This window comes from Anser anser (assembly GCF_964211835.1).
Source record: "Anser anser genome assembly, chromosome: 28".
Taxonomy (NCBI): Eukaryota; Metazoa; Chordata; class Aves; order Anseriformes; family Anatidae; genus Anser; species Anser anser.
Window position 1 is genome coordinate 2568709 of NC_139749.1, and position 23625 is coordinate 2592333.

At 68.9% G+C, this 23625-nt stretch overlaps 3 protein-coding genes across 10 annotated transcripts; all 3 read left to right on the top strand.

Moving 5' to 3' along the window:
• Positions 1–2766: 2766 nt before the first annotated feature.
• On the top strand, positions 2767–9446 carry LOC310887633 (SLAM family member 8-like). Of its 5 annotated transcripts, none has more exons than XR_014575761.1 (7): positions 2767–4365; positions 6554–6895; positions 7179–7472; positions 7614–7736; positions 7838–7918; positions 8247–8371; positions 8669–9446. XR_014575761.1 is itself a non-coding variant. In XM_083813775.1 (7 exons), exons 1-6 carry the CDS (start codon positions 4293–4295, stop codon positions 8361–8363), a joined length of 1041 nt encoding a protein of 346 aa, XP_083669901.1. In that variant the 5' UTR covers positions 2767–4292; the 3' UTR covers positions 8364–8371; positions 8669–9446. The 5 variants fall into 5 exon arrangements, 3 of the variants coding, with proteins under 3 accessions (XP_083669901.1, XP_083669900.1, XP_083669902.1); XR_014575762.1 differs by having other exon boundaries at positions 8247–8354; XM_083813775.1 differs by having other exon boundaries at positions 7838–7929.
• Positions 9447–10294: 848 nt separating this feature from the next.
• LOC310887632 (SLAM family member 8-like) lies at positions 10295–14371 on the top strand. Of its 2 annotated transcripts, none has more exons than XM_083813773.1 (6): positions 10295–10427; positions 12042–12374; positions 12697–12975; positions 13059–13178; positions 13347–13435; positions 14112–14371. In XM_083813773.1, the coding sequence occupies exons 1-6, from the start codon at positions 10358–10360 to the stop codon at positions 14184–14186; spliced, it is 966 nt and encodes a 321-aa protein (XP_083669899.1). In that variant the 5' UTR covers positions 10295–10357; the 3' UTR covers positions 14187–14371. The 2 variants fall into 2 exon arrangements, with proteins under 2 accessions (XP_083669899.1, XP_083669898.1); XM_083813772.1 differs by having other exon boundaries at positions 13362–13435.
• A 270-nt stretch (positions 14372–14641) lies between these two features.
• On the top strand, positions 14642–23561 carry ETV3 (ETS variant transcription factor 3). 3 transcript variants are annotated; one of them, XM_083813777.1, is made up of 6 exons: positions 14642–14804; positions 15659–15721; positions 16755–16992; positions 18961–19076; positions 21650–22891; positions 23053–23561. In XM_083813777.1, exons 2-5 carry the CDS (start codon positions 15676–15678, stop codon positions 22849–22851), a joined length of 1602 nt encoding a protein of 533 aa, XP_083669903.1. In that variant the 5' UTR covers positions 14642–14804; positions 15659–15675; the 3' UTR covers positions 22852–22891; positions 23053–23561. The 3 variants fall into 3 exon arrangements, with proteins under 3 accessions (XP_083669903.1, XP_083669905.1, XP_083669904.1); XM_083813779.1 differs by having other exon boundaries at positions 14648–14804; positions 15666–15721; XM_083813778.1 differs by having other exon boundaries at positions 14650–14804; positions 15663–15721.
• The last annotated feature ends 64 nt before the right edge of the window (positions 23562–23625 follow it).

A 23625-nucleotide genomic window follows, 5' to 3' on the forward strand; every position in this document is an offset into this window, starting at 1 on the left:
GTCCCCTCAAAGCTGGGGACAACAGAGGGACGGGGCACTTGGCAGCACCCGGGAGCCAACAGGCAGCTGGCTTTGGGTCCTGGGGTTTCCCCCAAACCCAGCCCGAGAGCACCAGGCAAGCAGGGAAGCAGCCCCCGTCACCAGGAGCTCCTGACCAGGGCAGGCACAGCCGCAGCCTCGCTCCCAGCCAGCTGCCAGCTACGGCAGGTTAAAAATAATTAAAAAAAAATGAAATAAGGGTCCCTCTAGAAAAGCGTAATTTGTCTCCCGGAGCCCCGGACCCGCTAATAGCACGCCGTAAGCAAACAGAGGCACGACTCCGGCTCTTCCCTCACCGCCGGCTGTCATGCTGGAATTTAATCTCTCAGCCCTCTGCTCCCCAGGCCGGTGATAAAGTAGAATTTGATTTCGTTCCTAATAAATCAGAGGCTCTTGGAGAGGAGGCGGCAGGAGGGTCGAGGACGCAGCCCCCCGGGCAGGAGTCGGGGCTGAGCCGAGGAACGGGGCTCTGGTGCCGGGCAGGGCGCGAGCAACGGGGACGGCCAAGTCCCCCTTTATCCTCAGAAAGCTGCAAAACACTGGGGACGTTTCTCCCCCCTCCATGAGACACCCCCCTTGTGTGTCCTGTTATCATGGTCCTCCAGGCTGGCGTCTGAGCCAAATCTCTCTTTTTTTGCACCAAAAGCAGGGGCAGGGCCACCAGCACCAGAAGATGGGGGAGAAGGCCCCTAAAGGCCCCTAAAGGCCCCTAACGGCCCCTAACGGCCCCTAACGGCCCCTGACGGCCCCTGACGGCCCCTGACGGCCCCTGACGGCCCCTGACGGCCCCTAAAGGCCCCGCGCCCTCACGGAGCCGCAGCTCCCCACCTCCACCACCGCCCGCCAGCCGGGCGGGCACTGAGCCCCGCCCCTTCCCGCGGGTCCATTTATACCAGCGGAAATCCCGCGAGACTTCAGCGTGGGCGAGAACGAGGGGAGGGGTGTCTTTGCGCGCCCCGCTGCTTACGTCATCAGTAGCTGCCTGGCGGCGGCCGGGGAAGGGGCGAGGGAGGGAAAATGGCGGCCGCGGGCGGCAGCGCCTGGGCCCGGGCCGGGCCTTTGGGCTCCGGAGGCTCTGGCGGGCGCCGAGGGCCCCGTGTGGGGCCTTGGCGTGGGAGAGCCGAGGCCGGGGGGATCTGAGGAGGCCAAGAGCTGGGGGAGGACGGCGGCTGGGGGGGCGCAGCCGGGGCTGGGGCCTTGCCTGGAGCCCCGCGGGCCTCTGCGGGGAGGGCGCTGGGTCCCGGCGCCCAGCGTGGGGCGGTGCGGGGCTGCCCCTGGGGCTGCTCGGGGCTGGGGTGGAGGCAGGAGGGGCTGAGCAGGGCTCCCCCCCCCGGGGCTGCCGAGCTCCCCCTTGTGTCCCGGGGCTCTCTCAGCGCTGCTGCTTGCGAAGCGCCGGCTGGAATGACTGCAGGGCTGGCCCCGGGGGGGAGCGGCGCGTACCGGCGGATCCCCGTCAGGAGCTGTTGGCGATAAACAATAAAACACCGCGCTTCCCTTGGCCGTGCGGCCTGGAGCTGTTCGCCGCGGCCCTTCGTGCGCTTTAACCCCGGCACAACTTCTTCCCGAGGGGCGAAAGCGCCTTGGAGCGAACGCAGCTCCGCGCTCCTTTCCCGGGGAGGCAGGAGGTGGTTCTGCCACCCAAAAAACGTGATCCGAGCCGGTTCCTAACGAGCTGACGGGATTTTAGGGGTGGGCTCCGCTGCCCTGCGCTGTCTCGGTGGGTGCAGCCGGGACCGCGAGGCTTCCCCTGCCCGGAGCGGCTGCAGGAGGCGCGGGGCAGGATCCGGCCCCCAGCACCCCTCCAGCACCCGGCGGCGCGCGTGGAAATCGGTTTTGTGAGCTCTGCCCAGCGGCGATGAAACCCTAAAACCCTTCAGGCCTCGTGCAGGGTTACCCGGGGCCCTTTTCGTGCGGCGCCCCCCCGTTGCCGACCCAGCTCGTCCTCGTGCTGCCGGCTGAGGTCCGGAGCGCGGCGGCGACTCGGCGGCGGTTCCCAAATCCCCCCAAAACGCCCCAATTTCTGCCGGGTCCTGGCAGAGGCACAGCCCTGGAGGAAGCCCCGGACCCAGAGGGGCTCCGGCAGCCCCCAAGGGGCGATGGCCCCGCAATTTTGGGACCCGTCGGAGGGGAGGACCCGAGCCTTTTGGCACCCACAGCACCTCGCGGGCCCTGTCCCCCTTGCCGGCAGATGGCAGGGCCGCTCGTCCCGGGGCCGTGGGGACAGCCAGCGGTGACCTCGCTCTCGTCCCCACAGCGGGTTCGCAGCGTCCCCGAAAAGGGGGGGCTGTCCCCAAAAGCACGTACAGGTCCCCGTCCCGGCGGTGCCAGCGAGGGCTGGGGTCCCCCGAGGACACGATCCTGGGCGCGTGGAGCTGCGCCGAGCCCCCCCTGCCCCGTGCAGGCGCTGTCCCCACCCCTGCGGCTGCAGCAGCGATGGCGGGGGGGGGGGGGAAGTGGCTTCCCCCACGCTCGGCCGCAGGTTTCCTGCGTGAGCCGAAGGGCTCCGGCTGGCCGGGCACCGGGGGACCCCAGGGGCTGGGTGGGCACCCGGGGGGGGGGCCCTGCTGGGGGGGCCATCGCCTCTCGGAGAGCCGGGGGGGGGGCTCTGGGGCTTCCCGGGGGCAGCGCTGGGGTGAGGAATGGTTTAAATCCCGCCCTGGGTGCTGGCGGAGGATCAGCTCAGCCCCGCTGGGCGCAGAGCGAGAGCAAGAGGTGGCAGAAATGATCCGATCTCAAGCTCACGCGGCCCCTCGTTCGTGCTTCCAACTTCAAGGTTCAGCCTTTTCCCCCCCCCCCCCCCAGTCGCGCAGGGTGGCTCTGTGCGGTCACGTTGAGTTCTCAGCAAATTGTGACTTTCCCGGCTGCTGACAGGCACGCTCCCTGCCCGAGGCAGCCCTGGGCTCCGCAGCTCCTCCTCGCCCGCGCACGAGGACAGCGCCGGGGGGCTCAGGAGCTCAGGATGCGGCCCAGCGGTGCCGGAGGGTTTCGGGGTTCAGGATGTGGCCCCCGCACGTCGGCAGCGCCGGCCCCGAGCTCCCTGGGCTGGGTCCAGCCGCGCGGGGCTGCGGCTGCTCCCGATGCTCGTGGGGTCGCATCCTGGCCGTGCTGCTGGTCCCGTGTCCCACCTCTTCGGGGCATCGGTCTCTCGGTCCCGGCACTGCTGCTGTCCTGCCAGGCGTCCCGGGGACGTGCCGAGGGGTGATTTAGGAGTGAGTGGCAACCATGCAGTGGCTCTCAGCCCATCCCCTCCGCCCCGTACCCCAACGCCCAGAGCCGGCCGCTTCCCAAGAGCCAAATCCGAGCACTGGCCCGGACCCAGGTGCGTGCTGACCTCAGGTTGTGTTGCCGCTTTTTATCTGGGGTGCTCCTTGGCGCCACGGTGACCTCCCCGTGTGTCGTATGGCGACGAATGCAGCCCGTGCCAGCTGCGGGGAGCAGCCCCTGGGAGCAGCTGGCACGAATCCGGGCTCTGTGGCTTCTCAGCCTGGGGTCTGGGAGCAGGACAGGGCTGGCTCGTGTCACCTCACGCCTTCCCGAGGGTCCTTCTCCCGACCCTCTGTCCCGGGCACGCTGCTCACCAGCACTGCTGGTCCCTCGGGGACGCATCCTGCAGGGTTCGGGCATCGCGCCCCTGCTCCCCAGGGGCTGATTTACCTTATTTTATTTTTTTTTGCTAACGCTCTGTCCAGCCGAAAGCCGACTGAACGTGGCGCTGAGGCTCGTTCCCTCTTTGTCTTTTCCACCTTGGCTCGCTGGGGGGTTGAAATTAAAAATAAGCTGGCCGAGGTGCCGATGGGGTCCGCTTCCTTCCCTGTGGGCACCTGGCACGGGGCTGGGAGGGCTCAGGGGGGGTCTCTGCCTTTTTGCATCCCCCCCCCCACAACCCCCGTGCTGATTTCTTCGCCCCAAGGAGCTCAGCCCAGTGGGGTTTGGGATGCGCCTCCCCCCTTGCTGCCGTGCTGCCTCCCCCAGGGAAACAATTCGGACCGAGGGGACCGGGATGCTCTGGATGCCACCGCCCGTGGATGCTGAGAGCTTGGGGGAGGGTGGGGGGGGACCCGGCTGTGCCCCCCAACCCTGGGCCGTGCGCGTCCCGCATCCCTGCTCGTTTGCGGCGAGCTCGTTAAGAGGCACGCGGTGCCCCGGCGCGATGCGATGCTCGCCTTCCTCCGGGTAGCGGCGGAGAGAGGCGGCTTTGCTCCTCCCCGTCTCCGCCGCCGCTGACTCTGCCCACCGAGCGGCACAGAGCAGGAATGGAGGGGGACTTGGCCACGAGCGGAGCCCGGCTGCCCGCGCTGCTGCTGGCGCTGCTCGGCCTCGCGCCAGGTGAGTGCACGGGCGCCGAGCCCTCGTCCCGCGTGGCCGGGGCCGCCCGGGGTGGGCAGCGCTGCCGCCGGTGCCGCCCGGCCCTCCGCCGCCGAGCCCTTGGCCGCAGGGGTCCAAACGGCCGCGCAAGAGCGCGCGATGCTCGAAGGAGAGGTTTCGTAACCGGGGGGGGGGACGCCGGGCAGCCCCCCGCTGCAGCCCCCGGCAGGGGCAGCTCGCCCCACGGAGCCCCCCGGGGGCTGTGCCCGAGAGAGAGCGGCGAGGCTCTTACGTAAAACGGGAGAGAGGAATCCCCTTAATTCCCGGCGTGCTAAGCCACACGTTTAATAATTCCCATAAAACCCTCGATTCCGACAGAAAGCATCTAATAGTCCGGGCGGATTAGCGGCGAGGTTTTATCTTCCTAACGCTTAATTGGCTTCGGGAGCGTGCGGCCGGCAGACGGGGGCTGCTGGCGCCGGCGCTCGGCGCGTGCTGCGGGCAAAAATACAGCCAGCGGGCTGGAAAGGAGGCCGGCGCGGTGCCTCGGGCTTTGCCAGCCCCCCGCCCCGATCCGAATCCTTTGCTTCAGGCGTGCGTGGGGGCGATGAGCCGGAGTGGGGTAAAGCCCGGGTTGAAATCACCTTCGGAGACCTTTGGGATCTGAGATCGGAGCTGGACGGAGCTGGACGTCCCCGCGCCGGGGAGCCTCGAGCACCTCGGGGGCCCCGGCTCTGCCCTCCCCTGGGGCCGTTAATAGGATAGGAGGGACCAGCCCGGGACGCGGCGTGCTTGTGCTCGGCGCCCACCCGCTTCTCCCACCCGATTTTCCTCCATCCCTCCCCGCTCCCCCCTCCTTGCACTCGCTGGGGGGCTGCGGCTCGTCCCTCCTGCCCCCGGGGCTCAGCATCTGCCCGGCAGCTGGGCACCGGCCTCGCGTGCCAGACCCTTCCCGCAGCCGGGGCCCCAAAAACTTGGGAATGCCCCCGGGGGAGCAGCGCGGGAGGGAGCGGGGCTCAGCCCGGTGTCAGGCTCGGGTGGAGGAGCCCCAAAAAAGCCCCCGATAAACGGGATCGGGGCGGCACCGCCGCGGGGATGCTGGGGAGCGTTCCTTCCCAGCGGGGCAGGGAGGCAGCTCGGGCTTTATAAAAAGCAAACGCTGGGATGTCCGCGTTTAATCTGCTTTAATATTCCGGCACATCTGCTTCTGGCGGCGGGGCGGGGGGAGAGGAGGGGGCACCGGGGACGTTGCGCCCCGGGTCCCATCCTGGATGGGGCAAAGGCGCTCGCCCCAAGCCCACCGCTGAGCGTCCCGGTCCCTGCGTGGGACAGGGACGGGTGGCAGAGGGGCTTCGACAAGATGCTGCCCCCCCCCCCCCTTCCTCGGCCCCTTTCTCCCCCTGGCAGGGCCGGGGGCGGTGGAGGAGACAGCTTGCGGGTAGGCGGGCGCCGCCAGCAGAGAGGGAGCTGGTGCCGAGCGTGCTTTCGCGCGGCGAGCTGGCGGTGCTGCCAAAAACTCGCGGCGTAGGCTCAGAGCGACATCGCCGCCCTGCATCGCCCAGGTGGCTCCATCCCTCCCGGGCCCCCACGGTCCCTCGTCCCCCCCCCCCCCGCCGGCGACGTCCCCGCGCTCCCAGGCACGTGGCAGCGGGGTGCGGGACCTCGTGCGAGCCCCCGAGCGCCCCGCGCCTCTGGAGCGAGGGGGAACCCAGCCCGGCCGCTCCCCCCCCCAACCCCTGCCCTAACCCCTTGTTGGTTTTTCGTAGGCATCTTGGCAGAGGCGCGTTTTAAGGCGGAAAATGAGGTTTTGCAGATGCTGGCGGGGAACTCCTCGCAGAGTCTGTTGGAGCGTTGTTCTGGTGAGCGCCCGGCCGCAGCGCCCTAGAGCGCGCCGTTCAGATGCGGCACCGGCATCCGAACACGTAGACGCTTTCTTTTTTGGAAACCGACCCCGGCGCCCTCCCCTCCCCGCCGCTAGCGGCAGCCTCGGCGTGCTCTCGGGCCACGTTCCCGTGTCCCCGGCCCGGACAGGGACATCCGCAGCGGGTTCAGAGGACACGAGGCGTCTGCGCCGGGGCCGGGCGATGCTTCCTCCTCCTCCAGCCCGGACGGCGGCACCGGGAGGGGACCCGTCCCCCATGGGGGGGGTCCTGCTGCCCATCCCCGCGTTGTCCCCGCGCACCCGGGTGACTTTCTGCCTTGTCCCCAGAGCTCCTTTTCGGCCGAGTCCGTGCGCAGCCCCAGCAGGTGATCGGCATCCTGGGGGGCTCGGTGCTGCTCTCGCCGGCGCTGCCCCCCGGCAGCAGGGTGAAGGAGATCGAGTGGAGCTTTTCGGCCGGCGCCGGGGCCACGATTCAGGTGGCGGAGTTTGGCCCGGGGGGGTTCGAGCGCCCCGACCCCCACGACCGCTTCAAGCAGCGGCTGGAGATGCTCAACGCGACGGCGCTGAGGATCGGGGGCCTGGAGCTGGGCGACAGCGGGGTCTACGGGGCGCGGATCAAACTGCACCCAGCGCTGGTGGAGGACCAGTCCTTCAACCTCTCCGTGTACGGTGAGCGATGCAAAACGGGGCCGGGCTTCGGGGACGCAACACAAAGCTCCCAGTGCAGGCTCGAAAAGATGGGGGGAACGCGGCAACAGAGCGACGAGGTGATTTAGGATTGACCCCGACCTTCCGTGCTGCCTTGCTTGGCCTTCCGTGCTCCCCACCGTGGGGTCCTTTGTGGGGTGGCCGCGTCCGTGGTGGTGGCCGTGCCCCGTGCCACGGCGTGGGGCGGCGGGAGGTGGCCGAGCGGTGCCGCGCCGGGCTGACCCCGTCCTCCCCTTGGGCACAGAGTCGGTGCCGAGCCCCCGGACCCGCAGCCAGCTCCTGGCCAGCACGGTGGAGTGGTGCAACCTGACCCTGCAGTGCCAGGGCGCCGGCAAAGGCGCCGTCAACGTCACCTGGAGGAGGGACAACGGGCGGCGGGACCTGGGCACCGACCGCTCGCAGCTGTCCCCGGACGGCACCACGCTGCGCCTGGCCCTGCAGCCCGGCACCGCCAACGCCACCTACGCCTGCACCGTCAGCAACCCCGCCGACCAGAAGGTCGTCCTCTTCGACCTGCAGGCCATCTGCCGGAGCGGGGGTGAGGGTGCTTGTGCTGCTCCTGGGGGTGGGGGGTCCTGAGCACCCTTGGGTGCCACCAGCTCAGCCTGGGGTTGTTGGGGGGGTGTGTGGGGAGGTCTCCAGCCGTCCCCCGGCTCAGCCCCGCTCTCTGCCCTCGCAGGGGGGCAGGCGACCTTCTCCAAGTCGGGGTACATCGTCCTCACCCTCATCCTGCTGGCCGTGAGCCTGGGGGGCGCCTTCTGGTGCTGGCGGCTGAACAGCGAGAAGTCGGCGGCGGACCCAGGTCGGTGGAGCCCCTCTCGGCGGCAGCTCGGGGCCGAGCCGTGCCCCGGGGGCCGTTTTCGGGGTCCCCCCTGACACCTCCTCCCCCCTCCTCCCCTGCAGCTGCCACCCCCACGGTGCCGGCCGAGGAGGGCCCCCCCGACCCCCAGTACGCCGAGATCGTGCGCCGGAGTCCCCCGGAAGGTAATGACCAGGTGAGGAGCCCCCCGGGAGGGTCGGGCACTGGGGCTGGGTGCTGCCGGCCAGGGGTGGGGGCACACTGGGGGGGTCCCCATCACCTCGGGGTCTCCATCAGAGCAGGTTCCAGGTCACACCAGGGGCCTGGCCACGTCGGGGTCCCCATCTCGTGGGGTCCCAGCCACGCAGGGCACTGCTGGGTTCTGCCGGGTGCAGGGGGGGCTCCGCGGCACGGGGCCACCATGAGCTCTGCATCCTTCCCGTACCGGGGACGAGCGGGAAGGGCAGCGGGGAGGGCGGGGAGGACCCTCAGCAGCCCCCATTTCTGCCCCAGGGCCTCCGTCCCCCCGAAAATAACCCGGACCCGAGCCCGCCGGAGAAAGCGCCGGTGACCACCGTCTGCGAGCAGATCCGCCGGGCGCCAGAGGACACGGCCGAGGAGGTGACATAGGTCCTCAGGTGCGGGTGGCCCGTGGCCCCCTGTCTGCCCCCGGGGGGGGGTCCGGGGCAGGGTGGGGACCCCCCCAGCCCTGCCACTGCCCCCAGCCCTGCCACTGCCCCCAGCCCTGTCGCTGCCTGCTGCGCCAGGCCCCGTCCCGCTGCCGGATGGAAGGGGGAGAGGAGGGGAGATGCAGGGACGGGCAGACGGCAGCACAGAGGGATGGACAGACAGCAGCGCGGACGGACGGACGGACAGGGCGGCGCGGCGCCCTCAGTCCGCCTGAAGGATTCCTCTCTCTCTCTCCCTCCCCGCAGGCGCCAGCAGCGCTGGAGCATCGGGACGCAACCCAAGGGCCGTGACGTGCGTTGTGTGCCAAACCCGACCCCTCTCCAGCCCCCGTTTTGGCTCCGGGGCACGGGAGGCACCGCCTCTGGGTGCCAGCCGGCCGGACGCTTTCCCACCCACCTCCGGTTTGCCCAACCCTCTGCCCGAAGCCCTCCCAGCCCCTTGGGGAACAAGGAGACGAGCGGCAGCGAGGCTGGGGTCCCCCCTCCGCCACCGGGGCTGGGTGCAGCTCTGATGCCTCAGGACCGCGGTTGGGAAGGGGGGGGGGGGGTCCCAGCCCCCATTTCTTCAAGCTGAGACAGCAGGCTGCCCTGGCAAAAAGAGGGGGGGGGGGGACCAAAACCTTTTTTTGGGGTTACAGGGGGCGGGCAGGGGGCTGGGTGCACCCCGGTGCCAGCCACTGTGGATGCAGGATGAGCCCACCTGGGGCAAATCGTCCCCCCCCCTGCCCCACTGCCCCAGCTGAGCCCCTGCCCTGGTCCCCCCCTCCCGGGGCCGAGCAGCCCCCGGTGGCATCCCGGGGGGGGGGGACGCGGGGGCACCGGTGCCGGCGTGGGTCCGCGCCCACTCTTCCTCTCCCCCGTCGCTGTTTCCGTGTTGCCCGTGCACTGCCTCGAAAAGGGGGGGGGGGTGGAGGGGGGGTCTCACTCGTGTGTGTCCAGCACCTTCTGTCACGGGGCCCCGTGCTCGGCCCCCACCTCCCAGCCTCGCGAAACCAGCAAATAATAAAATCTTGGTGAGAGCGCAGCGGGGAGCCTGCACGGGGCTGCGCGCGCCCAGGCGGGGACCCCTCTCCATCAAATCGTCCCCGGGGCCGCGCTGCAAAGCTCCCCGGCTTGGGGCTGCGCCCCAAAAAAAGAGCACGGTGCGGGGGGGGGGGGGCGCAGCCGCCTCTCGCTTCCCTTTTTGGAACTGCAGAAAACGGCAGCGGGGAGCGCGGTTCCTGCTCTGCGCCGCCCCAGCCCCTGTGCTGCTCCTCTGCAGCCGCCGGCACGGGGACAAGCCTGGCCGTGCCGCGCTCCCCTTCCCTCCCCTCGGCCCCGGTTTTGCTCCGGGGAAGGTTTTTTTCGACACCGCTCCCGGGGAGCCAGCTCGGCGGGGCGGGAGCGCCGGTTCGGCGTAGGGGCCGGGAGCATCCTGCACCCGCTGGCAGCATCCCCGAGCCGGGGGCCGAGCTCCTTGTCCCCGTCTCACAGCCAGCCGAGAGCTTCTCGACGGCGGCGGCGGCGGCTCCCCGTGCTCGTGGTGCCTCGCAGCCAGCAGGAGCCTCCTCCCCGAGCCCTACGCCCAAATCCCCGGGTGACGGGGGCCGGGCGCTCATCCCCAGCCCGTGCCAGGTGGCCGTCCCCGCACGCCGCCGGCCCAGCTGGCGTTATTTACCCAACAGCGGCATCCGGGCTCCAGCCCTCCTTTATTGCACCCGGAGGAGAGCGAGGGCTGGGCAGCGGCTCCAAAGGGCTTCGGGCGCCGGAGAGGTCCCGGCGGGGCTGGGCGGCGGCGGGGAGGCTCTGGCAGAGGGGCTCAGCATCGTCCCCAGGGTGTCCCCAGGTCGCCACTCCCCTGGGAAGGTGCGCTGCTGCCTGTGGGCAGATTTGCATGCGTCCTCACCGCCGCCTGCGCAGCTGAGGTCAGCGCTGCCTCGAGCTGGTGATGGAGACATGGGGGGGTCGCGCGGCCGACGGCGTCCCCTCGAGCCCCGGCTGCTGGCCCTGCTCCTCATCGCCGCAGGTAGGCACGGGGGAGGCGGCGGCCACCAGGCCCCGCTCGCCGGTGGCCCCCCGGTGCTGAGCCCGGAGGCGGTGGCGGTGGGAGAGCCGGGAGTGGGAGGCGAGCTCAGCAGCGACTCGCTGCTGCTGCAGAAACCCAGCGAAATCGTGGCTTCGGGGCTGGGTTGCAGAATGAGTCCTAGTCCTTTTGGAGGTTTCGGTGCAGGTTTGAAAATGGGGGAAACAGCGGGGTGGGAGCAGGGCTCAACCCCACGAAGGAGTCCCGGGCGCTGCTCCCAAGGGAACCCGGGCTGGGACGCCCTCGGTGCTGTTGGGTGCCGTGCCCCGCTCGCTCGCAGCCGATGGGAAGCAGCGTGGGAAGGGCTCAGCGCCGTGCACGGCATCACCATTTATTGCCAGCGTAAATCACCACCGGAGAGCTCTGCTGTCACCGGCGGGGCCGGGACCCGGGCGTGAGAGAGTTTGCTCCTCGTCCTGCTCCGCGTTAGCACTCGGCTCGCAAACCGTCGGGGTTTTGTGCCGGCCCAACCCTGCCCGCCCATCCCCGCAGGGCCCACGGGGGTCCCTTTGCTCAGCTCCCAGCTCGGAGGCAGAGGCGCTGCTCCACGCAGAGCGCTGGGGCTGGGCCGGGACCGCAGCCCCCAGTTTGGGGGGCACCCAGAGCACCGGGGGGGTGGGGGGACACGGCCACCACCAGCCCGAAGGCTCCAGCTCTACGGGGTGAGGGCCTGGGGACGGGGATGGGGACAAGCGGACACCACGCAGGAGCTTCCCAGGGCAGGATCAAGCCGGGAAATGCCGAGGCTGTGTTTGGGGTAAAGCTCGGGGCACGGCCCTTTGTTTGGGGCAAAATACCAGCGGGCGGCTCGGTGCCACCGGGGGCGACGCGCGGCGACGCGGGCTCGCTCTGCACCAGCGTCCCCAGAACGGGGGAGCCGGGAGGGCACCGTGGGGCTGGCCGCCCCCTCCCTCCCCACACCCCCGCTTTGCTGCCTGCATGCCAGCCCTGCAGCATCGCCTTCCTCTCTGCAAAACCAAAGCGGCCCCCGGCCAGAGCGCGGCTGCACCGGCAGCGGGTGGGAAACGCGTGGCCGGCCCCGAGCGGGGTACAGGAAGCGAGCGGCCGGCGCAGGATGGGTCCTGTGATGTGGGGACGCAGCTGGCCCCGCCGGCACGGTCGTCTCCACGCAGCTTTTCGCGTCTCAAAGCCGCATCCCGCCCCTCCTGGCGTCACGGGAGGTCTGCACGGCACGGCCGCGCTAGAAATAGGGCGCTGCCCGCAAAGCCGGCTGCACCCCGAAACTTGGCTCGCGGCTCCGGAGGGTCGCTGGCAGGCGTCTCACGGAGGGCAAGCCTCCAACCTGCCCCGGCTCGAGCCCCACAGCGGGCAGAGCCTGCCCTGCTCCTGGCCAAGCTGCTCCCTGCGGCTGGGGGGGTGAAGCCCCCCGGCAGCCGCGGCCGTCCCTGCGATGGGAACGGGGTGGCACGGGGACAAGGCGGCTCCGCGGGTGGCTGGCGTCAGCGCAGCGGTGCTGGCAGGGTGCTGGAGGCGAGGGGTGAAGGATTAAGGGTGCTTTGGGCTCTGCTTCTTCCTGACCGCCGCTGTCCCGGGCAGGCACCGCAGGCACCCAGCCGCAGCCGGCGAGCGGGGTCCGGGGGCGCTCGGTGCTGCTCTCCCCGGCACTGCCCAACGGCAGCAGCGTGAAGACGGTCGAATGGTACTTCAGGGCTGGCGCCGGTAAAAAAATTCAAGTGGCGGAGTTTGGCCCGGAGGGCTTCCGTCGCCCCGACCCCCGCGACCGCTTCAAGCAGCGGCTGGAGATGCCCAACGCGACGGCGCTGAGGATCGGGGGCCTGGAGCCGGGCGACAGCGGGGTCTACGAGGTGCAGATCAAATACGACAGCACGACGGAAGTGGACGACCCGTCCTTCAACCTCTCCGTCTACGGTGAGCAACTGGAACCGGGGGGGGGGGGGGGTACTGGGAAGCGCTGCCGCCGCCCCTGGGGTTTCCAGCCCGCGGGGAGAGGCGACAAAGCCCTTTTGTGCGGGGAGTTATCAGGAAAAGGAGCCCAGGAAAGGGGAAGAGAAACCGCCGAGCATCTGCCGGGGTGGTGGTGGGGGGGGGATTTTCCTGGCGTTATGACAGATCCGTGCCCCACCTGCGCTTCCCTCTCCCGCCCTTTGGCTGCCCGGCCCTCCCAGCCGGCGTCCCCAGGGTGTCCCCATGCGGGCCGGGTCCCAGCAGGGTTTCTTTGCGCCGCCGCCAGAGCCCGTGCCGCCGCCGCTGATCCAGCACCAGCTCCACTCCCGCGGCGCCCAGGGCTGCAACGTCACCCTGCGGTGCTCGCTGCCCCCCGGGAGCCCCGCTCGGGCCACCTGGCAGCTCGGGGACGCCTCGGGGACGCCGTGGGGACAGAGAGTGGACGGCCAGACCCTGCAGCTGGCCATCCCCGCCAGCGCCCTCAATGCCACCTACACCTGCGTGGCTCGAAGCCCCGCCGAGGAGCAGAGCTGCTCCGTCGACGTCAAGGCCCTGTGCGAGCACGGTAAAGCCCCGCCGCGTCCCCTCCCGCCACGGTGGGGTGGCCTGGGGGGGCGTCCGGCCACCCACCGCCCCTCGTCCCCGCAGAGGCAGGCAGGCAGAGGTGGTACATCTGCCTGGGGGTGCTGGCCGCCGTCGTGGGACCGCTGGCCGTCCTGTTGTGCCTGCGGAGGAGGAGGAGGAGGAGGAGGAAGGCGGCAGAGGGAGGTGGGCACCGCCACCGGGACCGCGTCCCCGTGGCTCCAGGGGATACGGGGGGCACGGGGGGGAGCCGTGTGCCCCCGGGGTGTGATGTCCCCAGGGCTGGGGGGTCCCCGTGCCCCCACGGCGGGGTGGCTCCAGGCCCCCCGTGTCACCCCCGCTCGCCCTCCCCAGCTCCTCTCTCCCCAGCTGCCCTCAGCGTGGCGGAGGAGCCGCAGTACGCCCAGGTCCTGAGGAGAAGCCCCGCCGTGGAGGACGAGCAGGTGAGGCCGGGGGAGGCCACCCGTGGCCCCGCCGGGCAGGGGTTGGGGACAGGGCCGGCCCCACGGGGGGGGGGGGGGGGTCCCGGGGCTGTCCCCAAGGGGTGACCCCGCTGCTGTCTGCTGTGGGGGGGGGTCCTGGGGCTGTCCTCACGGGGGGAACCTCAGGGCTGTCCCCCATGGGGGGGTCCCGGCACTGTCCCTACAGGGGGGTTCCAGGGCTGTCTGTCCCCATGAGGGGACCCTGGTGCTGTCCCCCCACAAGGGACCCCAGGGCTGTCCCCACGGGGGGGTCCCGGTGCTCTCCCCACAGGAGGGTCCCAGGGCTCTCCCTATGGGGGGACCCTGATGCTGTCCCCACGGGGAGATCCTGGTGTGCTGTCCCCACGAGGGGTCCCAGGGCCATCCCTATGGGGGGACCCCAATGCTGTCCCTACAGGGGGTTCTGGGGCTGTCCCTGTGGGGTGACCCCAGGGCCAGGGCTGCCCCCACAGGGGTGTCCTGTTGGTGTCTCCATGGAGGGACCTCGGCGCTGTCCCCTAAGGGAGGTCCCAGGGCTGTCCCCACAGGGGGGTCCTGGGGCTGTCCCTATGGGGCGACCCCGGGGCTGTCCCCACGGGGCTGTCTGGGGTCTCTCCCTACGGGGGGTCCCGTCCCGACCCCATTCCTCTCCCCGCAGCCCCCCCAGCCCCGCACCCCCCTCAAAACCATCTACAGCGAGGTGGGGGCCGGCCTGGCCCAGCCGCAGGCCTGAGCAGCAGGACCACGGCGAGACGGACGGCGGGACGGACGGACGGACAGACAGACGGACGGGCAGACAGGCGGACGCGCGGCCCTTTTACCCCCCTTTTTCGCTTTATTTCACCCCATTTCTGTCCCCTTCCCTCCCCAAACGCAGCGGGGCTCGGCACGACCCCAATAAAGGCGGTTGGAAACGGGGGGGGGCGGTGTCTGTGAGCGTGTGGGGGGGGGACCCCACGGGGGGGGACCCCAAACCCTTAATTTTTTTGGGGGGGGGGGAGAGAAAGGGGCCCGCTTCGCTTTCCGCCCTCTTTTGTCCCCCAGCGCCACCCGTCGGCGGGCCGCGGGAAGGGAGGGGCGGGGCGGCGCCGTGCGTGCGCGCTCCCGCCCCGCCCCGCCGAGCCGGAAGCGGAAGCGGGAGGAGGGAGGGGAGGGGGGGGAGGAGGGAGGGGACGGGCCGGGAGCGCGCCCGGAAGTGTGTGGGCGGCGGCGGCGGTTCCGGTTCCGGCGGCCGTGCGGGGGAGGTAGCGGCGGCGGCGGCGGCGGCGGCAGCAGGAGCGAGGCGCGCACCACATCGGCACCGCGGCCCGGCCGCGCTCCGCCGCCCTCCGCCCCCGCTCCGCCCCCGCAGGTGGGTCCCGGGAAGCGGCCCCGGGAAACGGCCTCGGGAAACGGCTCGGGAGCCGCCGCCATCTCGGGGGGGTTGTAAGGGGAGGGGGGGGGGCAAGGCCGCGCCGCGCCGCCGGGGGCGCTCCTCTGGGGGCGGCCCCGGGGGTTGGGGGGGGGGCCCCCGGTTACCGGAGCCCCCGGCGGGGCGAGCCCCGGGACTGCGGGGGGGGGGGGGGGGTCGGGGCCGGGAACCGGGGGTTGGAGCCGGGCGGGTTGGGGGGGGAGGGCCGGGAACGGGAGCCCCGGGGCAGGGCGGCGCTGGGGGGGGGGCAGGGCCGGGCCGGGCCGGGCGGCGGCGCTGTAACGGGAGCCCCGGGGGCGGCCCGCGGCCCTTCCCATCGCCGAGCGGCGGCGCCGAGCAGGAAACCCCGGCGGGGACGGAGCGGGAGCGGGGGCGGGCAGGGCTGGCAGCGCCCCCCGGGGCACCGGAGCCGGGTTTTGTGTGTGTCCCCCCCCCCCCCCCGCCCCCCCTTTCGGTCCCGGGCCCTTCGCCCCGTCCCGGAATCGAAGCCAGCTGCGAGCTCCCGCCCGGTAACCGGGGGCTTCCCTCCCCCCCTCCCGCCCCGTGTCGGTGTGGGGGAGCTGAGCAGCGCTGCGTGTTTTGGCACCGCTGCCCGGCCTCTGAGCAGGAGGCGAACGGCGCTCGCCGGGGTTGGCTCCCCCCACGTCGTCCCCCCCCCCCCCACCGGGGCCCCGCCGGGACGGGAGGTGAACGGTAACGGGGGGGGGGGAGGGGGAAACAGGGTCGGGGGGGCGAAACTGGGAGCGCCGCCGGCGTGTGGGGCTGGCCGGGGCTGATCTCCTTCTGTTCCTCAGTCAGCAGGAGGGAGAAAATGAAAGCGGGCTGCAGCATCGTGGATAAGGCAGAAGGAGGAGGAGGTAAGGGGGGGGCGCCCCGGGGGGCAGCCCGGAACCGGGGCACGGCGCTCGCCTCTGCCCCCCCTGGCCCCTTCCCGGCCCCGAGGAGCTCGGGCAGGATGAATCCCACCCCCCACACCCCCACCCCCAAAACCTCCTCATCAAAAAGCCGCGTGGCGGTGGGGACGCGAGGGGAGCCCCGCTCGTTGGTACCCCCCAAAGACCTCCGGCTTTAACGCACCGAATCCTCCCCGGGGACGTTCGATTTGTTAGGGTTAATCAATTTTTATTTGTGAGGACCTCCCCGTCGGGTCTCTTGTCCCGTCCCCCCCCCCCATCTCCCCCAAGTTTTGGCACAGCCGTGGCTGTTTTCGTTCGAGCCGCCAGCCCGCGACGGGGGCGTGGGTGCCGGCCGGGCACGGCGAGGCTCCGTGCCCGCTGCCCGAGCCGAAAATCGCGGCCGCGACCGTTTGGAAAAGCGCGGCCCCGGCAGCCGCGCCGGGGAAACGGCTCTGACAAAAGCTGAGCTTGGCAGCCGCCCCGAAACATCTGTCGGCGCGCCTGGCCCCGCAGCAGGGTGCCGCGCTCCGAAAGCCGCGTCGCCGGGGTCCCCGGCAGCCCGCTCTCCGCTCGCCTCGCTCGCAGTCGGTGCCCCCAAGTAGGCAAATCCGGCCCTCTTTGGGTCATCTGAAGCACCCGGAGCCCGAATCGTAGCGGCGTTTAAAGCCGTCGGGCTGCTTCCCGCTACTTCTGCCTTCTCTCTGTTGGTGTTTTTTTTTACGTCCCTTTAAGTTTTGTCTTTTTTTTTTTTTTTTTTTTCCTTTGGAGCTCCTCCAAGGAGACTGGGGCGAAACGAGTAAGGAAGCAGGCGGCTCGAGCGAGCGAGCCGGGCTTCCCTGCTTCTTCCTCACGGAGCGCGCGCTGGGCTCCCAGCTCCCGGCCACGCTCTGTGGCCCCGCTCTGGGGAGAACCCCCCGGGTCTGTAGCGCGGGCGCTCGCGAGCTCCGGAGCCGCGGAGTTGCCGCCTGAGCTCCTTTTCCCGTCGCTCCCCAAGGTTACCACTTCCCCGAGTGGGCGTACAAGACCGAGTCCAGCCCCGGCTCGCGGCAGATCCAGCTCTGGCACTTCATCCTGGAGCTGCTGCAGAAGGAGGAGTTCCGCCATGTCATCGCCTGGCAGCAGGGCGAGTACGGGGAGTTCGTCATCAAGGACCCCGACGAGGTGGCGCGGCTGTGGGGCCGGCGGAAATGCAAGCCCCAGATGAACTACGACAAGCTGAGCCGGGCTCTCAGGTGAGCAGGAGCCCCCCCGGCTCGTCCTGGGGGGAGCCGGTTGCGGTGCCCTGCCCCGCTCCGGGTGCGTTTCGGGGAGCTTCGTGTCGAATCGGAGCTCTGGGGTGCGACTGGGGAGGCGGGGGAGGGAATTCCTGGCTGCCCGTGCCGCGGTCCGCGGCGGCGCGAACCTGCACCTGTGGCTCAGGTGGTTATTAGCAGGACGGCTTCCTTCCGGGGAGCTTTTCTGCCTCGTTTCTCCGCTCCCGTCGCCGCCGCCGGCTTGAGCAAGAAGGTGTGGGAGGAAACCGAGAGGTGTTACTCGATTATCACGCCATCGATGGTACCGTTTCAGAGAAAGCAGCTCCCCTTTCTAACGTTTCTCGTGCTTGCCTCTTCACTGCCAAACCTCCTCCCGGTGCCGCGGGTGGCTGGGGCTGCCCGTGACCACCCCTGGGCGCCGCTCAGGTGGGGGGGGGACGCGTTCCCCGAGCCCCGGCGAGGCTGAAGGGCGCCCTGCTGCTGCTGGCGAGGGCTGAGCGTCCCGCGCCTCGTAACGCGAAAACCTCCGCTGAGACGTCGCTCCCTTTCCTTTCGGCCCATCACCCCGTTTGGTTTTTTTTCCGAGCGTTTCGAAGCGAGGCGGTAAAAACCTCGCCGGATCCGCCACTGCGGCCGTTTCAGTGTTTGAAGGCTGTCGGGAGCAGCCGGGTCCTCGGCAGGCCCTGGCGTTTATCGACGCGGTCGCTAACGCGGACTTCGCTGCCTTACGCCCTCTGATACCTCCTGGGTGGAGCTGGCAAAGGCAAACAAGGCAGCAAACGCAAGAGTCCCGTGCTGGAACAGGAAGGAAACGATAAATCGAGTGGCACCGAGGCCGTAATTGAGGCATGGGAGTGGAAAATAGCCACCACCTGCCAACACCGATCATGCCTTGGCATCTCGGCGCCAAGCGTGACGGCGGCAGGGCAGGAGCCGCGCGCAGGGACCGTGGCTCCCCCCGGGGAGCCCGGGCTCGTCACCCCCCCTCCTGCCAGGAGCCCTCCCCGCTCCGTTTGGCGTCGCCCGCCGCCGAGCACGGGGGATCTGCGGCCGTGAGCCGCCCGCAACGCCTCTGTTTGTACGCCGCAAGGCTGAGGACAAACAGAAGTGGTGTAAGCGGGGAGGAGGCTGCGCTGCAGGTTATGCCTCCTTTCCCCGCGGCCGAGTTCTTCCTCGCTCCGACGTCGTTTGGGGCCGTGAAGGGCCCAAAAAAGGAGCAGGAGGGGAAGGAGACCGGCCGGGGCTTGGTGATCGGCGCCGCCTGGGCAGGCGAGGGAGCGTTTTCAACCCTACGGTGCTCTGGGTAAACAGGAGGGAAATAAATTCCTCGCCCGTGAGTCCGACGGCAGCAGGGACCGGCCCTCCCGATTTCCGGCCCGGTGCCCTGCGCCCTCTTTGTGATGGCGTGCCGGGCCTCGAGGCTGGGAGGAAAAATAAAAGCCAGGGGTGCCTGGGGAGCCTGGTCCCTCCTGCATGGCTCTGGAACTGCCCCGAGCTTTGTTCCGCCGACGCCTCGGGTGCAGATTCCCCTTTTTCAGGCTCGGCGTCGCAGCGCAGGCTGCCTCCTGCCTCTGCCCCTCTCGTTCCGCTCCGGTGCTGCGTGGGGGCGCTTGTGCGAGCCCCCCAGCCCACAGCACCGGTCCCAGTTCGGATGGGGGCGAGAACAGCAGGGGCAGCCCTGGGGGGCCTTCGGGGTCGCCCCTTTTCCCGCGTGTTTTAGGGAATGTCACGCTTTGAAAGCTACCCCTAAAGAACGGGGGACAGGAGGAGCGAGTGCCGTCTGGAAACTTCCCGAGCCCGTATTTTGTTGCCTTCCTGATGTCAGAGCTCTGGGTGACTGCCTCCTGGCAGCCGTGTCAAAGGTGGACGTCGGTCGCGCTACGAAAACAAGACCTTTGGACGGGTTGCCACGTGCCTTGATCGCTCTCCCTGACGTTTCTTTAACAGATACTACTACAACAAGAGGATCCTCCACAAGACTAAAGGCAAAAGGTTCACCTACAAGTTCAACTTCAACAAGCTGGTGATGCCCAACTATCCCTTCATCAACATTCGTCCCAACGGTGAGTGCGGAGCCGGGGCTGCCTTTCCCTTCCCGTTGGCGAGCGCGGCGGGGCCGGGGCGGGCAGAGCAGCCTCTGCGGGTCCCCCCCCTATCGCTCGTCTCCTGCGCTCGAAAGGCTCGGCCGGGGCAATCAGGGCCGGCGCGGTGGGGGCGCCTGGGCGCCGATAAAGCTTTATCTCGAGCGCTCCTTCCCTCGGTTTGTCACCGGCGCATCTGTGGTTGTCCTCGGGGGAGCCTCGGAGCGGTTTGGTTTCCTATTTGGGCTCGCCTCGACGGGTGCCGCAGGTTCGCTCTGCTTTCGCTCCTGGGGGAGGAGGGGGGGGGCGGGCGGGCGTCCTTGGGATAAGAGGGCTTTATTTCTCTTGCAGGGCCCTTGCCTCACATGTTTGTAACCTAAGTTTATGGTGCCATATAAAGGTGAGCCTCCCTGACAAGGAGCTTAGAGGCGTGCGGCCGGGCGGCCCTGTCAGCACGGTCACAAAGTCTGCAGCTCAGCAGCACTTTGCACTCCTCCCCTCTTCCTGCAAAGCCCCCCGCTTGGTTGCGGCTCGGCTCCTTTCGCACCAAAAGGAGTTGCTGTTGTTTTAACGAACGTGCCTGGGGTTCAGAGAAAACCCGGGAGTGAGCTCAGAGCGTTTCTCAAGTTTCCAGAGCAGCGTAGGAACTCGTCTGGGTTTGACTAAAATCGCAGGTATTTCTCGATCCTCCCTGCGGCAGAACGGCGTGCTGACATTCAGGGTAACGAGAAGGAGTTTGGGAACGGAGCGTAATTGTTCCCTGCCTGTCCTAAAAGGCCTTTGAGTCTCTTGCCAGGAGCAGTAGCAGAAGTTCACGCTGGGCTTGTCCTAGAGTCAGCATTACTGCTGCGGTTTCTCTGGAAGAGGGTCCTTTGTTTCGCAGGATCCTTTTTGGTGGAGTTAAATCCCCCCCGTAGCTAGATTTCTGCAGCCGGGGCGATTGTCTGCGTAGCTGCGCTGCCACCGCGCAGCCAGGGAAATTAATGGCGATGGTGTCCGTCAAAAAACCCCCTTCTGGAAGTCATTACAGCGGGGCCCTAGACTCCAAACTCTCCGCAGCAAAGAAAGCGTGACTGCAGAGGCGCCTGAGCCAGCCTTTCTCACAGCGCCGTGCGCTCGGTTCTCACCTCCAGAAGAGCGCCTCAGGGGAAGCCTTGAAGATCTGTCTCGCAGAGAGGGAGGGAAGGGAGAGAGCAGGGGAAAGTGGGGATTGAGCGTTGACTCTGAAACCCCAGCGGCTGAGAAAAACAGGTTACGTGTGGGCAAAGCGATTTCTCATCGGCGCTGCTGTGCTCTGTGCCTACGTACGGCGATGAGCGCTCGCCGGTCTTGGCAGTTGGAGCGAGCTGCATCCCTCTCCGCCCCGGGGAGCCCCAGGCAGGCAGGAGCACGAGCGTGACGGCGAGGCATTGTCCTCCGAGCGAGCGGGAACCCAGAAGGCGAGGCTTGGGAGAGGAGAAGCGTTTGGAAAGGCCTTCTGCCTCACCTGTGTGGGACACGTCGCCTTTACGGCAGCGGGGAGGGGGAAATGTGTTCTCCGGGAGCCCTCAGCCAAAGCATGGGGGTGTAAGATGTAGTACGAAGCCGCGCTGCAGATCTATAATTACTTGCAGCAACAAGTCTGGGCAGTTCCAGCTCAATATTGCTCACTGCTGTTCCTTTTCCCTGTTTGCAGCCACTCCCTCCTATCTCTGGGGCATGCATTTAAAAAAAGAAGTTTGGAGAACTGGAATGCACTTGTCTAATTACAACCTGTTTTCTTTCCTTCTGGCTGGGATGGGGGCTGGGATATCAAACCTGTTTGGGGCACCGGAATCAGGTTTCTTGACTCCGGCTCCCGCAGCTTTGTGAAGGGAAAGGAGGACGGGACGGGGCGGCGCGCTGCGGAGGTGAGAAAGCGTGCAGAGCGACTCGCCTCCCGACGGCTCGCTGCAGCCGGAGCACGCTGGCGAGAGGCGGCCCCGCAGTGGGAGCTCGCCTCAGGAGCCTGGGGGAGAGGAGGCAGCAGGAGCCGGCAGCGCTGCCGGCGGAACCGTTTTGGGGGGGAGAACGTCCTCGCAGCGAAGCCCAAGCCGGGGGCTTTCAGTATCCCACCCCGAGAGCTTGAGGTTTAGCAGCAGCGCCTCCGCGGGCGGCGTTGGCGCGCGGTTGCCTAAGCGTGCCCCCGGTGCGCCGTCACCAAGGACGTTTTCGGGTTAAACCGGAGCGCGGAGGTCAGGGGGAGAGCTGCCCGAAAGTGGAAGTTTCCTTCGGTGGTGCCGGAGGTTCGAGAAACCTCTGCCGGGGCGGAGAGGAGAAGGTTCCTCCCCGGCAGCGGCGAGGTTTCGAGGTGGGCAGAGGAGACGGGAGCCGCGCCGGGGAAGGGAGCAGATGGGGAAGGCGCCTCCCATCCCGGCGTCTGCCGCGCTGTTGACAGCGCATGGCATTTTCGTGTTGCTCTTCCAAACGCCTGCGGGCGCAGCCCGAAAAGCAGCTCCTCACCTGTGATTTAACTCCCTCAGCAGCGGCGCCCTTAACTCTCTCCCCCCCCCCTTTCTCTCTCCGCCTTGCCCCAGGTGTCGTGCCGCAGAGCGCTCCTCCCGTCCCCACGGCTTCGTCCCGCTTCCACTTCCCGCCGCTGGACAGCCACTCTCCCACCGAAGATGCCCAGCCCGGCCGCTTCTCCGGCGGCTCCCTGGTCCCGTCCAACCCAGAAGCTTTGGGCGACGGCGGCGAGAGGAAGCCTGACCTGCCGGAGCTGGAGGACGGCTCCTCCGACTGGCGCCGCGGCGTGGATCTCATGGCCTCGCGCAACGCCGTGGGCGCCGGGGGCATCAACCACCAGAAGCGCAAGCCGGATATCATGCTGCCTCTCTTCACCAGGCCCGGGATCTACCCGGATCCTCACAGCCCCTTTGCTGTGTCCCCTCTGCCGGGGCGCGGCGGGGTCCTCAACGTCCCCATCTCTCCCGCGTTGTCCCTGACGCCCACCCTCTTCTCCTACAGCCCCTCTCCAGGCCTCAGCCCCTTCACGGGCAGCAGCTGCTTCTCTTTTAACCCCGAGGAAATGAAACACTACCTGCATTCGCAAGCTTGCTCCGTCTTCAACTACCATCTGAGTCCGCGGACTTTCCCCCGCTATCCGGGCCTCGTGGTCCCGCCACTACAGTGCCAAATGCCCCTCGAGGAGCAGCCCCAGTTCCCCATCAAGCTGCAGCCTCCGCCCGTCGGGCGCAAGAACAGGGAGAGACTGGAAAGCGCCGAGGAGTCGGCCACCCCCCAGCTCGCCAGTCCTCCCCCCAGGGTGAAGGTCGAGCCCTCGGTGGACAAGGAGGCCGAGCGCCAAGAGCCGCCCGCCAAAGGGAAAGACAAAAGCGAGAAGGAGGAAGGCTCCGGCATGGCAGCGGCGCCCGGCGCCGGCCTGGAAGAGGAGAAGGGGCCCGTGTTTGCCAGACCGGCCGCCCCGTCCTGGCACCCGGCCCCGCCGGCGCCCACCCAGGCCGCCTTCCCGGCCGAAGAGCCGCAGGAGCGAGGGGAGAGCAGCGGCGAGAAGCCCCCGAGAGAGCCCGCCGCAGAGCCGGGGGCTCAGGAGAAGAGGGAGGACGCCCTGATGCCCCCGAAGCTGCGTCTGAAGCGCCGCTGGAACGGGGACCGGCAGGCGGACGCCCCCGAGGAGCGCCCCAACGGCCGCCTCCACTGGCACGGGGCGCTGGGCGGCCCGCACCTGGCGGCCGGACCCAAGGCCGTGGCGGCCGCCGCCGCCGCCTCCGATGCCTAGGCCGGCCGTGCCGAAACCGGCCGTGTATTTATGTAGCAAGGTTGCAGAGCGTTGGGGAGGGGGGGCGGGGGGGGGGGAGGTTGGGGGCGGGCGGGCGTTGGGGTGGGGGGGCCGGGGGGGGGTTGGCGCCGGGGCTAGACATGGTTTGGTAATCGTAGAGACTAGGGGTTTGTGTTCTTTGTTTTCCTTGTTGACTTGCAGGTGAGACGCGGTTGTCTTGTTCCGATCGGGAGAGGCGAGGGAAGCCGGCGAGCTTCAGGCCTCGCGCGAGCTCCGGAGGGGTTGAGGCCTCCACCGAGACGGAGGGACTCCAGGCGCAGTCGGTTTTCCGTGCGCTCTAGTATTTATAGAAGCGGCGATCTCGGAATTCATCTAGTTCCCCCTTTTTTTTTGTTGTTGTTGGTGGTGGTGCTGGTTTATTTTTTATTTTTTTTTTACCGAGTCCGGCGCGATGGCGGGAGAGGATTTCCTGATGCCGTGCCGCTCGGCGGCGGCAGGAGGGGCAGGGGGAGAGGGAACATCGAATGTCGCACGGTCCCCGCGTGGCGGCGGGGTGCGGGAGGGCGGCTGCCAGCCCCCCCGGGGACGTGGGGCGCCGCCGGAGGAGCGGCGGCGGCGGCGAGGTCCCGGCGAGCTGGTCCTGGGAGCGCTTCGGGACCGGGCAGGCGTCCTTTTAGCCTTTCAGAAATAGCGCAGAAGCCATGAGCAAATTACAGGATCTTTCAGGGAAGGGAGTGGGGTGGGAAAAAAAAAAAATAACCTAATGCCTTTAAT

Bases quoted from the DNA above. Each gene is read 5' to 3' on its own strand.
- LOC310887633 (XM_083813774.1), top strand. From the start codon at position 4,293: ATGGAGGGGGACTTGGCCACGAGCGGAGCCCGGCTGCCCGCGCTGCTG. The intron at 7,737-7,837 runs GTCGGTGGAGCC...CCTCCCCTGCAG, and splicing joins GAAGTCGGCGGCGGACCCAG to CTGCCACCCCCACGGTGCCG. The intron at 7,930-8,246 runs GTGAGGAGCCCC...TTTCTGCCCCAG, and splicing joins CCCCGGAAGGTAATGACCAG to GGCCTCCGTCCCCCCGAAAA.
- LOC310887632 (XM_083813773.1), top strand. From the start codon at position 10,358: ATGGGGGGGTCGCGCGGCCGACGGCGTCCCCTCGAGCCCCGGCTGCTG. The intron at 12,976-13,058 runs GTAAAGCCCCGC...TCGTCCCCGCAG, and splicing joins CAAGGCCCTGTGCGAGCACG to AGGCAGGCAGGCAGAGGTGG. The intron at 13,436-14,111 runs GTGAGGCCGGGG...CTCTCCCCGCAG, and splicing joins CCGCCGTGGAGGACGAGCAG to CCCCCCCAGCCCCGCACCCC.
- ETV3 (XM_083813777.1), top strand. From the start codon at position 15,676: ATGAAAGCGGGCTGCAGCATCGTGGATAAGGCAGAAGGAGGAGGAG. The intron at 15,722-16,754 runs GTAAGGGGGGGG...TCGCTCCCCAAG, and splicing joins TAAGGCAGAAGGAGGAGGAG to GTTACCACTTCCCCGAGTGG. The intron at 19,077-21,649 runs GTGAGTGCGGAG...GCCTTGCCCCAG, and splicing joins CATCAACATTCGTCCCAACG to GTGTCGTGCCGCAGAGCGCT.